General features: G+C 49.0%; 1 protein-coding gene and 1 pseudogene across 1 annotated transcript; one reads left to right on the plus strand and one right to left on the minus strand.

The window, feature by feature from the left end:
• The first annotated feature begins 1,492 nt into the window (after positions 1 to 1,492).
• Positions 1,493 to 5,297, plus strand: LOC129402179 (class I histocompatibility antigen, Gogo-B*0102 alpha chain-like). The gene is made up of 8 exons (XM_055127607.1): positions 1,493 to 1,576; positions 1,834 to 2,100; positions 2,277 to 2,555; positions 3,090 to 3,365; positions 3,484 to 3,600; positions 4,028 to 4,060; positions 4,179 to 4,226; positions 4,378 to 5,297. Exons 1-8 carry the CDS (start codon positions 1,510 to 1,512, stop codon positions 4,380 to 4,382), a joined length of 1,092 nt encoding a protein of 363 aa, XP_054983582.1. The 5' UTR covers positions 1,493 to 1,509; the 3' UTR covers positions 4,383 to 5,297.
• Positions 5,298 to 13,686: 8,389 nt separating this feature from the next.
• Positions 13,687 to 15,408, minus strand: LOC129401648 (germ cell-less protein-like 1; annotated as a pseudogene).
• Positions 15,409 to 15,910: the final 502 nt, after the last annotated feature.

Consider the following 15,910-nt stretch of genomic DNA (forward strand, 5'->3'; position numbering starts at 1 on the left):
GGTCAATTTCATTGTGGAACTGTCCACTGGGAGACTCCCATATCCAGCATTTAGATTTGGCCTTCTGCAATTGTGAGTTATCATGGATGGTCTTGGTTGACATGATGAACTCAGACAGTCTCTCACCCTCATTGTTCCATTCAAGGCCATGGGTCTCAATGTGGAGTTCTTCGGGTGACCTTCTCGGTCCTATCTTGGCATTAAAATCACCACAATGATCTTGTAGAAAGTGTGGTCTTATTTATAGAACTTCTCCAGTTCCATGTAAAACTTCTCAATTTTTTCATCATACTTGGATGTTGGTGCATAGATGACAAAGATAGAAACTGCTGGCAGTAAGATACATCTATTCAAGCGTAATCATCTGATTCGGGTTGTTAGGCATTCAAATGTATCAATGCTCATGGCCAAGTCTGTGTTGACAAGGACACTGACGCCACGATGCCTCTGTTGCCAAATGTTCCGAGGAACAGTTCTTCTCCAGTGTCGAAAATGGTATGATGTGATCAATGTCTTCTCGTTTTGGTCAGACCAATGATGTCACACTTGATCTTCTGTGCTTGCATCAGATCCTCGATGGATGCCTCCGAGGCCAGCGTACATGCGTTGAAAGTACAGACAGTCATTATAGTCTTTCTTCATTTTGTCAGTAAAAACAGTAACAACAATGAGCCTCATCCGCCTGACACCGAAAGAACCCCCAATACGACAGTCTTAAGAAAGATGAGGAAAGAGAGACTGAAAAAAATCTCAGGGATGATCTAGACTGCCAAAATGAAGGAAGACTTAAAAATGACTGTCTGTACAATACATGTTAGAACATGAGAATTATTCCAGCATTAAATAATTCCCTTTTAGTGGCTTTTCTTGCTGCGATGAGTGAGGTGACACTTGAGTTCTAGCTCTCTGAGGTCACACAGGTGGACTGGCTCCCTGAGGTCGCGCAGGTGGACTGGTTCTCTGAGGTCTCATGAGTGGCCTGGCTCTCTGAGGTCGAATAGATGGATTGGCTCTCTGAGGTCGCATACATGCTCTGGCTCTGAGGTTGCACGTGTCAGCTGTGATGCCACCACACTCGGCTGTGCTGCTGAAGTATCTCTGGGGTCCTCACGAATTTGTAAGATTGTAAGATTGTAAGGATATACTAAAATGAAAAACCATGAAAAATCGATGAGTCAGTCTCAGCCCTGGACATGGGGAGACAGTGTGACAAAGATCAGGTAAGGGATCAGGTGAGAGGGCGAAGTCCCAGGTCCCAGGTGTGGTCCAGTGTCCCCAGGCTGGTGTTGGGGGCGGAGATCAAGCCTGGGCATTCCTGGTCTCCCCAGGGTTTCACTTCTTCCTCTGCAACCTGTGTCAGCGCCTTCTGCCCGGATACTCGTGACACGTCCCCAATACTCACTCCCATTGGGCATCGCTGTCTAGATCAACCAATCAGCGTTCGCGACGCTCCCAGTTATAAACTGACCGCAATCCCTAGGGAGTCAGAACCCGCCTGCTTCCTTCAGTATGTGGGAGCTGCGACCCCTCCTGCTGCTGCTCTCGGGGGCCCTGGCCCTGACCCAGACCCGGGCGGGTGAGTGCGGCGTCGGGCGGGGAATTCGTTGCGGGTGAAGGGTGGGAACTGCCAGGCACTGATGTGCAGGACCCCCGAGAAGGAGTTTCTCCGGTTCCCTGCCCGGACGCCCCCAAATGTTTCTCCTTGTCCCCCCAACCTCCAACTGTCTGTTCCCCCTTTTCCCGTCTCTCGAGCCCCCTCCCTTTCCCTCACCCTGGCCCCGGGGCGCGCGGGGCGGCGGGTCTGGCCGGGTGTCACCCCTTCCCCTCCCCCAGGCCCCCACTCCCTGCGGTATTTCCACACCGCCGTGTCCCGGCCCGGCGAGGAGCCCCGCTTCATCGTCGTCGGCTACGTGGACGACACGCAGTTCGTGCGCTTCGACAGCGACTCGGCGAGTCCGAGGATGGAGCCGCGGGCGCCGTGGGTGGAGCAGGAGGGACCCGAGTACTGGGAGCGGGAGACGCGGAACGCCAAGGGCAACGCACAGTATTACCGAGTGGGCCTGAACACCCTGCGCAGCTACTACAACCAGAGCGAGGCGGGTGAGCGCGGCCGGGCAGGGAGGAGCCAACACGGGGAAGGGGCGGGTCGCCCCCCGAGGCGGGTCCGAGCGTCCCCGAGGCTGAGGGACCCGCCCCGGACCCTTGACCGGGAGGAGCCACCCGGACTGACCCCGGTTTCGTTTCCGGTTCGGGGTTAATCTGTGCGGGCGGGTCAGACTCTCACACCTTCCAGGAGATGTCCAGCTGCGAAGTGGGGCCCGACGGGCGCCTCCTGCGCGGGTACAGTCAATCCGCCTATGATGGCGCCGACTACCTCGCCCTGAATGAAGACCTGCGCTCCTGGACGGCGGCGGCGGGCACGCAGGCTTGGAGAACCCAGCGCAAGTGGGAGCAGGCGCGTGTGGCTGAGTACACAAGGAACTACCTGGAGAACATCTGCGTGCCTTGGCTCCTCAGACACCTGGAGAACGGGAAGGACACGCTGCTGCGCTCAGGTACCGGGTCCAGGGTGATGACGACCCCTGACCACCCGGGGGAGGGATGACTCCCCACAAGGGGGACATAGTGGGGTTCAGTGTCAGAACAGGGCCCCTTCTTCAGTCAGGAGAGGGAGGGACCTGCCTGGTTTCCATGTTCTGTACCAGAGACCCGCCCCCAGGGACTCAGGCCACCCTATGTCCACAGGACCATGAAGTTACTTGGTGTGTGGGGGGGAGGGGCGACCTTCTCTGAAATAAGGAGTGTGGGTACCCTGGGACCCGGCAGCCACCTGTGAACTCTCTCAGATCTCAGCTCTGACTCCTGCTTCTCTCAGTCACTCACCCTCCACCCAGGGCCAGACAGTCAGTGTCTCCTGAGAGACCCTAACCTCCTTCCAAAACCCTGTTCTAGAAATTTCCAAGGAATTAAGATTTTATCCAGTTTCTACAGCCAACTCTGTGTCTGGATTCTTACCTCCTATTCCAAACCAATTACCCTGTTCAAACTCTGTGATCCAAAGTGTGAATTTTCTCATTGTTCCTCCTCAGAAGCCCCCAGAAGACACATCACCCACCACACCTTCTCTGGCCAGGAGGTCACCCTGAGGTGCTGGGCCCTGGGCTTCTACCCTGCCGACATCACCCTGACCTGGCAGCGTGATGGGGAGGACCTGACCCAGGACACAGAGCTGGTGGAAACCAGGCCTTCAGGGGATGGAACCTTCCAGAAGTGGGCAGCTGTGGTGGTGCCTTCTGGAGAGGAGCAGAGATACACGTGCCGTGTGCAGCACCAGGGGCTGCCGGAGCCTGTCACCCTGAGATGGGGTGAGGAGGGGGACGGGGCACAGAGCCTGTTCTCAGGGAATCAAGGTTGGCCCCTCTGGGGAACTGTTGAGGGTCAGGCTGGGGCTGGGGTCAGACCCTCTCCTTCCTCCCTTCCCAGAGCCCCCTTCTCAGCCCACCATCCTCACTGTGGGCATCATTGTCGGCCTGGCTCTCCTCGGGGCTGTGGTCACTGGAGCTGTGGTGGCAGCTGTGATCAGCAGGAGGAAGCGCTCAGGTAAGATGGGGGTGGGGAGGGGGGCATCTGTCCAACATGGCAAGTCTTGAGTCTTCTACCACTTTGGGGGTCTCCCCCTGTATTAGCTCTCCTGCCTCATTAGCAGGAGCACCACCCGCCCCTGTGCTGTTGCTCACAGTCCCCCTGTGTGTGCTGCTCTCAGGTTTGCTCATGAAAGACACTTTCACCTCCATAAGCTGGGCAGGAACCTGGTTCCCAGGGTCCCAGGTCACAGGGACTCTCCCTGTGAGTACAGACCGCCAGGAGAGGCTGGTCAGTTCTGGAGTGTCTCCTTCCTGCGTATTTCCTGGTCCTGCCCTCACTGTTCAGAGTTCTGAGGCTTTCTGGATTCGGGCCTAGAGAGCTGCTCTGTGGCCTCAGGACCCAGTGCTCTCTCCGACCTTCCGTGGATGTTTCCTTCCCACAGGTGAGAAAGGAGGACAGTACACTCAGGCTGCAAGTAAGTGTGGGCAGGGCTGGGGCCCTGGAATCCAGAACCCATGGGGAGCTCCTGTACTAGTTCCTCCTCTAGTCCCACCCCCTGGGGCTCTGAGCTTGGCCTTTTTGTTCCTCCCCAGACAGCGACAGTTCCCAGGGCTCTGATCAGTCTCTCTCAAACCCTAGAGGTGAGACTCTGGAGGCTGAAGTGGGCGGGATATGGCAGAGGGGACGGGACTGGGTTTGGGGGTACTTTGAGAGGGATGCTGGGAGCTTGCTTGCTCAGGATGTCACCACTTCTGTCACTCACCTGTGTCTCTTCATTCTTTCCCCTCACAGTGTGAGACAGCTGCCCCGCTGGGTTCCTCACATCCCAGTGTTGTGAGTCAAGAACTCCTGATTCTCTTTCTTCCCTGGGACCTGAGTGTGTCTGTGTCCTGTCACATACTGTGATGGGGGAGACTGACCCACCCCTGCACAACGGGCCCTCCACACTCTGACCTGCTTCTCTTCCCTGATGCTCTGGGCTGTGCCAGCAGAGACAGGACTCAGCCGTCTCCATCTGTGTTAGCTTCTTATTTTCAAGAATGTTTCTCCCTTACTAATATCAGCATCTGATTTGCATTTTTCTAATTCCTGTTTTGTGGGGTTGAGGATTAATAAAGGAAATCCCTGAAATTTGAGAAGAAAAAAATTAAAATCTTGAGACTGTCCATGTTTTTTCTGTTTTGATTTGAGTCTGTCCCACTCTCCACTCCAATGTGAGTGGAGAGACTTTGAGGGAAAGGGAGGGGACAGACCAGTGCCCAATGTGTCTCTGTCTCAGTCATTATGGGCTTTGATGTGGTCACTCTTCTGTCTGGGTCATTATCCTGCTCCTTTTCCTGGTCCCTCAAGTATCACCTTGTCCCACAGGCCCTTGCTCACAGGGACTCAGGTCACACCCGGCCTCATCCTGTCCCAGCACCCTGAGCAGAGAGGGTTTCTATGCTGGTCACTATAGGCTCAGGTCTGGGTCTGCTCTTCAGCCCCATCTGGGTGTTTATTTGTTGTTTCTGTGCAGGAGGCTGCCTGCTCTCTTGTACACACATTCACAGCTCATTCTCTCAGTGTGTGTCCCCATCTCTGAGCCTCAGGAAGTATTTGTCTCTCACTGACCCCTCAAGGCCCAGCATGGCTCCTGCACACAGGAGTCTCTGTGGTATCAAGAGATGAGTGTTCAGACTTGCCATGTTGGAATTCAGCCCTCCCACCCACCAACCCTGAAGCTGTAGGAATCTCAGCATTGTCTGTGATCTGAGTTCATCAATTTATAAACTATTCTCAGTTACCTTCAAACTTAGGGGTTAGAAAATGGGATCTGTAAACCCAAGATCCTCTTCTCCTAAGAAAGTGCTGTGTGCTGTGGGGTGCCAGTGTGGGAGGGAGGTAAAATGAGGATGAGAAGCACTTGTGAGAAAAATGGAGGTGACATCCATGTCTCTTGGAGTAGACATTGTAGCACGGCATTTCAGCTGAGGTTGCATGAATAAGACAGTGTCTCTACCCTGAACACAATGGCCACTCAACACCTTTATTGCAAACCACAACACCTAATCAGAGAGAGAGAACAAAAGGGAATACCCTGCCATAGTGGCAGTGTGGGGTGTGGGGGGGGAGATGCTGGGTTTACTGGTGGTAGAGGATGGGCACTGGTGAAGGGATGGGTTCTCGAACTTTGTATGGGGGAAACGAGCACAATAATGTATAATTCATTTCAATTCTTAATGTAATTTTATTAGATCAATAAAGTCCAGATGAAAAAAATAAAAGACAGTGTCTCTACCATGGCCTACACTGATCATCTACCCAATGTGCCAGATATGGAGATGATAATTTGCCGTCTAGCAAACAACACAGAATGAAAATCAGGCAAAACTTACCAGCCTTTGAGATTTAGTAGGAAGGGACAGACTTACACTGAAAATATAATAACCAAGGCAAATGTTCTGGTTTTAAATTGGTAATCTTGGGGGGGAATGTGACCCACTTATAAGTGAGAGAGACTGGGTCAGTGGCTGTTTTCCTTGCCCGGTCAGTGTGACTCCACAGGTAGGTGACCTTTGAGGAAATATGGAAGGATGTGAGGGACTGTCTGGGTGTCTGGTGATGGGCAGGAAATGTCAGTGTAAATGCACCAGGGCAGGCGCGAGTCTGTGTCAAGGAATAGGAGGTAGCAGTGTGGCTGGAGCAGTCACTGAGGTGAAGTCCTGGTGCCCTCAGGTCACGAGTCTTCCATGACTCTGGGAGATTTGACTTTCATCTAAGAGGGGCAGCTGCAGGCAGGTTTGAATGAAAGTTCAGCCTGGTGTGATTGTCTCTTGGTCATCAGTCTGGCTGCTGTGCAGATGGACAGGCAAGGGGACAGTGAGCTGCAGGAACTGGGAAACTGGTGCAGATTCCAGGGTAGAGATGTTGGAGGCTCTGGGGTGTGAACAGGTGAAATCACGGATGTGACTGGATCCTGCGGACTTTGAAGTTGGACTTTACAGCACTTCCTAATGTATGGAATCTGGGTTAGGAGACAGGAGTCACGGAGAAACCCCAAATGTCAGGATATGCAAGTGGTTGTATGGGTACTTTCACTCGGCTCGAGAAAGATTCTGAAGAAGCTCACTAAGCCAATGACACTATTGGGTCCAGGTCAGAGGGTTACAGCTGAGACCTGTCAGAAATGCAGGTGATGTTGGCACCTGGACAGACAAGTCTGGATTCAGATTGGGATGTCTGGGGTGGGTTAACTGACTGTAACAGGGATATTTAAACCTTGGAAAACATAGAGGACACCCCTGTTGAAGTTTTTTATTCATCTCACACCAACTGCAACTCAACAGCACATGATACATATATAAGAAGGGAGAAACAGTGGACTGTGGCGAAGGTAGGCCCATGCTCAAATCGGGCACAGGCAGGACAGGGGCGGCTTTCAGTGGACCGGGATTGGCCTCCCCAGGAACCTTCCAGGACGACGGGTGAAAGATGGGCGAGGGGCGGACTCCCCAGGGTCGTCCATCTCTCCCTTTACAGCTCAATTATAGTCCTTGTTCTGGCTATAGTCTTGGTCATCAGAGTTCCATCATCCTAGTCTCCTCACGGACCTCTGGTCTCCAAAGTCTCAGTTTTCATCCTTGTCTTGTTGTCTTCTCTTCGTTGCTGTGCTTCTTTCTATCTTCTTCCTTTGTGCTCTGCTTCTCTGTGGCCATTGTGCTCATTTCTTAAGTCCTCTGTTTTCTGTTCTTGCCGTTGTGCTCTGTCTCGTAAGTTCTCTGTCTCCCATCAGTGCTGTTGTCTTCTGCTTCAGTCTCTGTCTCTCTCTGTCTGTTGCCACTTTCTTCTTCCTTCTTCCGACCTCTTAAGCTTGTCACTTTGTAACTTTGTCTCCTCTTAGCTTTGTCACCTTCTGAGCACTGAGGACTTTGTAACTTCATCTCCTTCTTTCACCTTCTGACCACTCCCCTCCCCCCCAGCCCCTTACAGCTTAGTTTATATAGGAATCATGTGGGTGGGGATACAAAGTTGGGGTTGAACATTAACAAATCAACAAAGAGAGGTAAGGCCACTCCTCTAGGAGATCAACTCAAGGACAAAGTCTCATCTAAGGAGATTACTCCAGATTACTAGGAGATCTGCTCAAGGGCGGATTCCATTCAGGGTGTGTTGCTTTCTTCTTTCCTCAGCTAGTATCACTGTATCACTGTATTACTGTCCTCCTGTTGCTCCTCGATTTCCTCGAGCGGGCACCAGTAACATCTCATTCAACCCTGTCGCGTTCAGGGTCAGGGGAATGAGGTCCATTATTGTTACTGTTTTTGGCATATTGAATATGCCACGAGTGTATTGCCAGTCTCTGCTGTGCGAGATTCCACAGCACTCTTTTCCGGAGCTTTGTTTTATAGTCTCTGGATCTTGGCCGTTGATGAGATTACACCTCAGAGCTAGGAAGTTTCTCACCAGCCCGAGGGACACAGGAGGACGAAGGGCACTTGCTTCACACACACAGACCCGGGTCCATGCCCAGCACCAGATATGGCCCCTGAGCATTGTTAGGATGATCCCTGAGTGCAGAGCCAAGGGTAAGCTTTGAGGACATGCATGTATGGTCATATATGCACATGTGTGAACACACATGTCGGGGGCTGAGTGCCTTTGATTTGGGCCAAATCTTACACAGAAGAATGATGTGATGGGCCCAGGTCTCCTATACTCTGTTCACCCATCCTGTGGCCACATATTCAAGACCCTATAGGATTCGCCCTCCACATCTCCAAACATGGCACCACTTTTTGTGTGTGTGTGGGGGGGTCACACCTGGTAATGCTCAGGGGGTCCTCCTGGCTTTACACTCAGGAATCACTCCTGGTGGTGCTTGGGGGACCCTATGGGATGCCAGGGATTGAACGTGGGTCATCTGTGTGCAAAAGAAAACTCCTCAGAGGCTGGTCATGGGGCCCTAAACTGCTGCTGTTTCACCAGTTTGCCAAGTAAGGGTGCAAGTGTAGTAGCCGGTCCCTAAAGTTCCATGTCCCTAAGCCCCAGAGGGAAGAAGGAGCCAATTTCCTCGGGGGGGTTCAAAGTGGTGGATCAGCCCCTGCCACAGACACCTGCTCACGACATTCTCAAGCTCTCTTTCATCCGCAAATTCCAAGAAGCAACTCCACAGGCCAAATATAGAAGTCTCGTCGGGGAAAAGCCATGTCCTGACAACTCATCTGTCCCTCATTCGTGCTGTCTTGTCAGAAGGATTTGGGCAAGCCAGTGAAGAGAAGTCACTTAGCATCTGGGCCTCATCTGCCATGGGGCTGGGCTTGTGACTGTGGGTGGTGACCTCCCGAGAGAGGGTTTGGGGTCTGGTGGGGGCAGAGCTTAGGAGTGTTCAATGTGCATGGAACTGGAGACTGTGGTTCCCACTTCCTGGCCCCGGGTTGGGCCCCCAGCCACCACCTACTTCTCCCTTTTTCCAATCCTTCCACCTCCAGCATTGCTGAGTATAAACCTTTGATCCCAGGCTGGCACCTAAATAAACAAAATGGAAAATTAAAAAGGCTGCACCACGGCATTCAACCATGGAAAGACTGGAATGTCAGCATGTTCAACTCCATTTCACAGGGAAAGGGAATGTGGACAGGGGAAGGATGGTAATGGGGACTAGGAAGCAGACACTGACTCTGTTAAGAAATTACAATTAGGGCTTTTGGAACCTGCTGCGGAGCCAGCACGATGGAAGAGCCCAAGGAAGCGCCCTTGGACTCTAAACTGCCCACTGAACTAATTCCGGCACGGGACCAGAGACCTCACGGCGCTGAAACAGTGGGAGCCGGGCATCCCCCAATTCCTCTAACCTCTCTCTCTCTCTCAACTCCTTCTGAACAGAGCGCAGGACCCGCGGTTTTCCTGAGCGCAAAATGGAAATGCTGAGCGGGCTGAAAGAGGATGCGCGCGCCTGCGGGAGGCCCCAGGGGGCGGGGGCAGTGACCCCCGCCCACCGCAATAGATACTTAAACCCACCTCCCCCACGTGTGCCTCCTTTTGGAACCTGCTGCGGAGCCAGCACGATGGAAGAGCCCAAGGAAGCGCCCTTGGACTCTAAACTGCCCACTGAACTAATTCCGGCACGGGACCAGAGACCTCACGGCGCTGAAACAGTGGGAGCCGGGCATCCCCCAATTCCTCTAACCTCTCTCTCTCTCAACTCCGAGTCTCTCTCTAGATTTCTCCATCTTATGAGCACCATATAAGGGTAAAAGTTTGTAGTGATGTTATTTCTGGTTGTACTTTCCCTGGACTTTATACACAAACCCAAAACCGCGCGGCCGCTGGTGCGGCCGCGCGACCTAATGTCATCTTAGCATTAGCAATATGTAATGGTTCCTCTTTAACAGGTCGGACTTTTGTGGGAGATCCTATCAAGAATAGTCTGTTGCTGAAATATTGAAGGCAATCAAAGTGGTAGCCATCTCTCTAGACTGAACTAAGCTATATCCCCACGCCGGCTGAGAAGAAATACCCTTCTTTCTCGGGAAGAAGCGCGGCGTGGTGTCAAACATAGTGTGATGTCCATTAGGCGAATAGACCTGGTGGCGTGGGAATGGGATATAAGGGGGAAATTATGTACATGGAACAGTGGGACGCTGGTGGAATCTCGAGCCGGAGCCGATACCAGCGCAGGACCTCTGGTTCCAGAAACTGCCTGCAGACACTCTGCTGGTCTATCAACTAAGCCAGAGCCCCACGCCTGCTGATGACGGGAAATAACCACCCTTTTCGGTTTTTTTTCCCTTGTCAGGCAGCGTGGCGATTAAAAAACAGGCGTGAACTCGGTGGCGCGGGGCAAGGGGGAAAAAGAAAAGTTAGGTAACAAACAGCGGGACTTAATATCTCTATATTCTTAGCAGTGGAGAACTATCAAATGCCTCCTTGGCAATAGGACTGCTTTTCTTTTTTGGGGGAAACCCCAACAACGGTAGTGAGTTATGTGTTGAAACATGGAATGTAATCGTGATAAGGCGTAAATGAAGCGAAGCATCATTTACAAGGGTGGGGACTGGGGAGGTGGGAGGGGGCGGCGGGTATACTGGGGGGGTTGGTGATGGAAGATGGGCACTGGTGAAGGGAAGGGTGTTTGAGAATTGTATAACCGACATAATCCTGAGAACTATGTAACCCTCCACATGGTGATTCAATAAAAAAAAAAAAAAAAGAAATTACAATTAGGGGCTGGAGCAATAGCCCAGCGGGTAGGGCATTTGCCTTGCATGCAGCTGATCCGGGTTCGATTCCCAGCATCCTACAGGGTCCCCGAGCACTGCCAGGAGTGATTCTTGAGTGCATAATCCACTTAAATACTCCTAGTAAATTTACTTCTTATAATATTTCTAGCAATGTCATTTTGTATGAGCACGGTAAGAGATATCAAGCTTAGGGACTGGAGTGATAGCACAGTAGGTAGGGCATTTGCCTTGCATGCGGCCGACCCGGGTTTGATTCCCAGCATCCCATATGGCCCCCTGAGCACTGCCAGGCGTAATTCCTGAGCGAAAAGCCAGGAGTAACCCCTTTGCATCGCCAGGTGTGACCCAAAAAAAGCAAAAAAAAAAAAGAGAGAGATATCAAGCTTAAAGTTTGGTTCTTCCTGAGGACATCTCACTATATATTGCAGACCACAGTCCTCAGGCCAGGTTAGTCTTCCTAACCCCAGCAGGGTCCTTATTCAGTTACCTTTTTTGGGTCATGACAGAGTTTATCCATGACTGTGCTCTTAACTTATAGTTAAGTATTATGGCGCTTGCCCTGGTCCATTTGGATGCCAGGTATCTCACAATTTTCCCTGGGTCCATCAGTCATGCATTGGGACCCTGTGCTTGGAGTGCTAGGAACTAAGGGCAACTGAGGCTTAAGTCACGTAAATATGGATGCCCAGGAGTAAATATTATTTTGGAGTCAATTAACTCCCATGTTACATAGCATTGCATCAATTCTCTTCTTGTGTCTATACAGAAAGGACATATCTAAATAAGCCATACAGAAGATCCGGAGCTCCCGTGCCCGAAATGGACCCTCTGCTCCTAAAGACTATGATCCAAGAGGTCTTTTTAACCCATTTTGGCACCCAGAGTGGCTTCTTACAGAAATGCATCTAGACTGTGAACTGAGCTAAAATATCAGAAATACAAAACCGTGCCAGCAGCCGCGCGAACTCAGAGTCTTTATTCTCAGCAATGAAAATAAATTATTAAATGATGCCTTTTCAGCAGGCCTGATTGTTGGGGGAAAATTCCAAATAATAATTGTGAGTTCTCTATTGAAAGATTGAATATATTCAAAGTATAGGGAGAATAAAGTGAAGATCATTACCTACTTAGGTGGGGGGGTGGGGGGCATATTGGGGTTCTTGGTGGTGGAACATGTGCACTGGTGAAGGGATGGGGGTTTAATCATTATATGACTGAGACTTAAACCTGAAAGCTTTGTATTTTTTTCACGGCGATTCAATAAAATAAAATTTTTTAAAAATAAAATAAATAAGCCATACAAATGATATAAAGGAAAGAGAAAAGCAATATAGGATTATTAGTTGTGCCTTGGTGGCTCTGTGGTAGGAGTGGCTCAATAAACCTTAAGCTCCCTGCGGGAGCAGCAAAATGTTATCCAACATCCCAAGAATGATGACTAAAGAGAAACACAAAGATAAAATCCTGAAATCCCCAAGCGAGACAATCTGACCCAATCTCACAGTTGTTACACTGTGTGGAAGGCACAGAGATACAGAGCCACAAATGCCAGTGAGCTGAGGCGTCACCTGGATGGTTTTCTGAAGTCTCAGAGAGTCTGACATGGAGGAAAGTCTGGGTTTTATTTATTTATTTTGTTTCATGTAAGAATTTATTTATTATTTTCCAAGTGGGTATTTATACAGATAGATAAAAATGATTCCCATATTTTAAAAACATACTAAAATATACATTTTTAGTATATTTACTAGTATATTAGTTTAACTCAAAAAAGTACTTACTCTGACTGGAAATAATGATCAGCATGGCTATTTTCAAAACAGCAATAAACAGAAGCAACCAACATATATAAATCATGACAAACATACACCTCATTTTTGAAAAAATAAGCTCTATTTTTACATTAATGCTTTATTATCAGCTTTTATATGAGATCCTCAACCTTATTTACATTGACTATGAAATTTCTATTATGTATAACTCAAAGGCACTCAATTCGAAGGTTATAAAGTCCTGAGTTTTAAGTAGGGAATATGATTAATAATTAAAATTTAAACATAAATAATCCTAATGATCAGAGATACGAAAATGTTTAAATTGTAATCTTTGGTACAAAAATAAACCATGACTTAATAAAGTTTTACACAATGTTGAAGATCAAGTAAGGCAAAGGATACCCTCAGAATTAAACTTAATTTCTTCCCCCCATTCAAGTTCATTTGAAATTCTGAAGTAAGTTTTTTGGTTGTTAAATTCCTCAGGAAGTTACACTACAATCAAAATAAAACAGAACAAAAATTGAGTTAAAGAGAGTTCCTCATCTTGGTCTCCAAAAAATGAACAATTTCTTCAAAAATACAGACTGAACAAATATTACAACAGGAGGAAGAATCATAAAGGGAAGTTTAAAAGAATTAAGGGACAGCCTTTAAATGCACAGAGTGAAATAAGATTTAAAATTGGTCATTTGAATTATTCCTTTAGCTTCTTGTAGCTAAACAGAAATAAATTCACAGATGGATACTGAGATTACTAACACTAGGTAGACTGATCAAAGTTTAAGCTTAAAAATTAAGTCTATATTTGGTTTCAGAGAAATATGAAATTTACTTACAGCTATGTTCTACTGATGCAAAATTAAAAGCACAAGTTGATACATTTAACAAAAATGGTTTCACAAGTATTTGCTTTGCTTTAAAATCGTTTTTTCATTTATGCATAGAAATGAGATGAGAATCAGACTAGTCTTCTGTATTATTTGTAGAGTTCATAAGGCCTTTGTCTTTGTTAGTCACCTAGGATGTGAATATCAGTAGGGTCATTAAATGGAAGCTAGCCAAAAAAATTTTCAAAGTGTTACTATTTCCAATAGGTGAGACCCTCAATTTTCTGGATTTTCAAGATGATCATTTTCAGTTCTTTTCTCTGGTGATATGTACAGGAAGTTACAGCAGATATATAAACGGAAGATCAGAAGCCTGCTGTCCAAGTTCATCACTACTTGTTCCTGATCCTTTTCAAGTGTAAGTTTTTGGTAGCCAGTTGTTCTACTACATATTAGTTTCCCACTACTATCTGAAGAGGCCAAACGTAATCTAAACGCTGTGTTCCTTCGAGGTTGTAAACTGACAGATCCGCTACATGGCTGATTCAGTGTATTGTGTTTGAAAATGATGTATCGATCAGTGTAAGTGACAAGCAGGTCATAGCTGAAGTTAAAACCTGTGCACCGCCAACAGTATTCACCATCTTTGGCAAGCTTTCTACCACACCTCATGCTATTTCCCTCCAGTTCTTCTTTGTTAATTTCTTGAGGCCCCATCTCACTATGTTGTTCGGCCTGGAGTGTAGCAAACCACTGCTGTTTATACACAGAAGACAGCCATTCTGAAGGTGCTAGAGAATCCTGTTCAATAATCCTTGCAAAGGGCTGGAGCGATAGCACAACGGTTGGGCTTTCACCTTTCACGCGGCTGACCTGAGTTCGATTCCTCCGCCCCTCTCGGAGAGCCCGGCAAGCTACTGAGAGTATGGAGCCCTCTCGGCAGAGCCTGGCAAGCTACCCCCGCGTATTGGATATGCCAAAAACAGTAACAATAAGTCTCTCAATGAGAGTCGTTACTGGTGCCCGCTCGAACAAATCGATGAGCAATGGGATGACAGTGACAGTGAATCCTTGCAGAGGCCAAATCACTGATATACTGTAAGCGTAAATGCTTGAATACTGACACAAATGGTTTTCCTTGCTCAGTTTCAAGAAAGGTCATGCCTTCAAAATCTTTTTTCCTCTTAGAAAATCAGACATCTGTTTCAGTCAAAAGCTGATCCATTAGCTTTAAAGATTCATTCTTTAAAGATCCATTCCAAGAAGGCACAAGTTGAAGGAACATCCACTTTTCCAGAGCTGTATATACATGCATCTCCACTTGCATCACAAATAAGTTAGATGAGCCAATGAGCTGTTTCATGACATTTATACTGAGTTCTTTGAAAAGTTCAACATTCTTGTGAGTCATCAAATTGTTTAGAAGCCATTCAAGACACTTTTTCTTCACAGAATCTAATCTATAGATTATCCCTGCTGATGTGTAATAGCCACAAACAGTTTTCACATTGTTTCCTTCATTGACTCACCACACCGCTGTATTAAACCATCCGATTGCAGCATACAAGCTGTCGCCAAAGTGGCAACAACACGACTGGGCTTTATTGAGACATGATCTCAATACAGTGAACCAAAGGCAACCTGCAGTGCTTCTATATCTATATTCTGGTCAGGAATCTCCAGTTCAATAATATTCATGCTGGATTCTTTCCATGAACCACTGAACATACTAGAAACATAGCCAGATTGACATAAATATGTTCTGTGTAAGCTCCATTCTTCTCCTAGCGCACACATCTTAATGTCGCTATTTTCCCCATTCAAAAATAATGTCTGGGAAATATACTTGGATGTACTCTTTAATGTTCTCCTCCGCGGGGTGTTGAGCAGCCGCTGCTGCTCGTCCCCTTCCTCCTTGTCCGGGTCTGTCTCGGATTCGGAGTGGCAGCAGCAGAAGGCCCCGCGGCTCCGCTTGCGCTTGCAGCTGCCCGGGGCCATAGCAGAAGCCGAGCGCCTTGTCCCGCCAGCTCCGCTCTCCGCGCCGGGGCCCCCTGCGGCCGCTGCCCGCTCCTGCGCTGCTTGGGCGCGCCCCAGCTGGCGGGGCTCTTGGGTGCTCAGGCCGGCCCCCCCCCGCACCCCCCAACCCCCGCGGACCCTCCGCCCTGCCCCGCCACTCAGCTGCTCGCGACCCCCGCGCTAACGCGGCCGCCACCACCACCCTAGCCCCGCCCTCGGCGGAAAGTCTGGGTTTTAATGTGGTTGGAGATGCCTCCAGACCTTGGCCAGGCCCATTTCTCCTGGTGCTTCAGACGGGAGTATGTGTCATCCCTCCACATGCCCCTATGAACCCGGTGGCTGAAAGCCTCCAGAACTCAAAAAACAAACAAAAACAAAACCAAAACACCCAAAACCCAGCTATGTGGGACCAGTGATTGAAAGCTCCAGGCCTCAAGGGATCAGGGTGGGCGGCTCCTTCCCCTCTCCCCGTCCATGTCCATAC

The sequence above is a fragment of the Sorex araneus genome, chromosome 2 (genome assembly GCF_027595985.1).
Source record: "Sorex araneus isolate mSorAra2 chromosome 2, mSorAra2.pri, whole genome shotgun sequence".
NCBI lineage: Eukaryota > Metazoa > Chordata > Mammalia > Eulipotyphla > Soricidae > Sorex > Sorex araneus.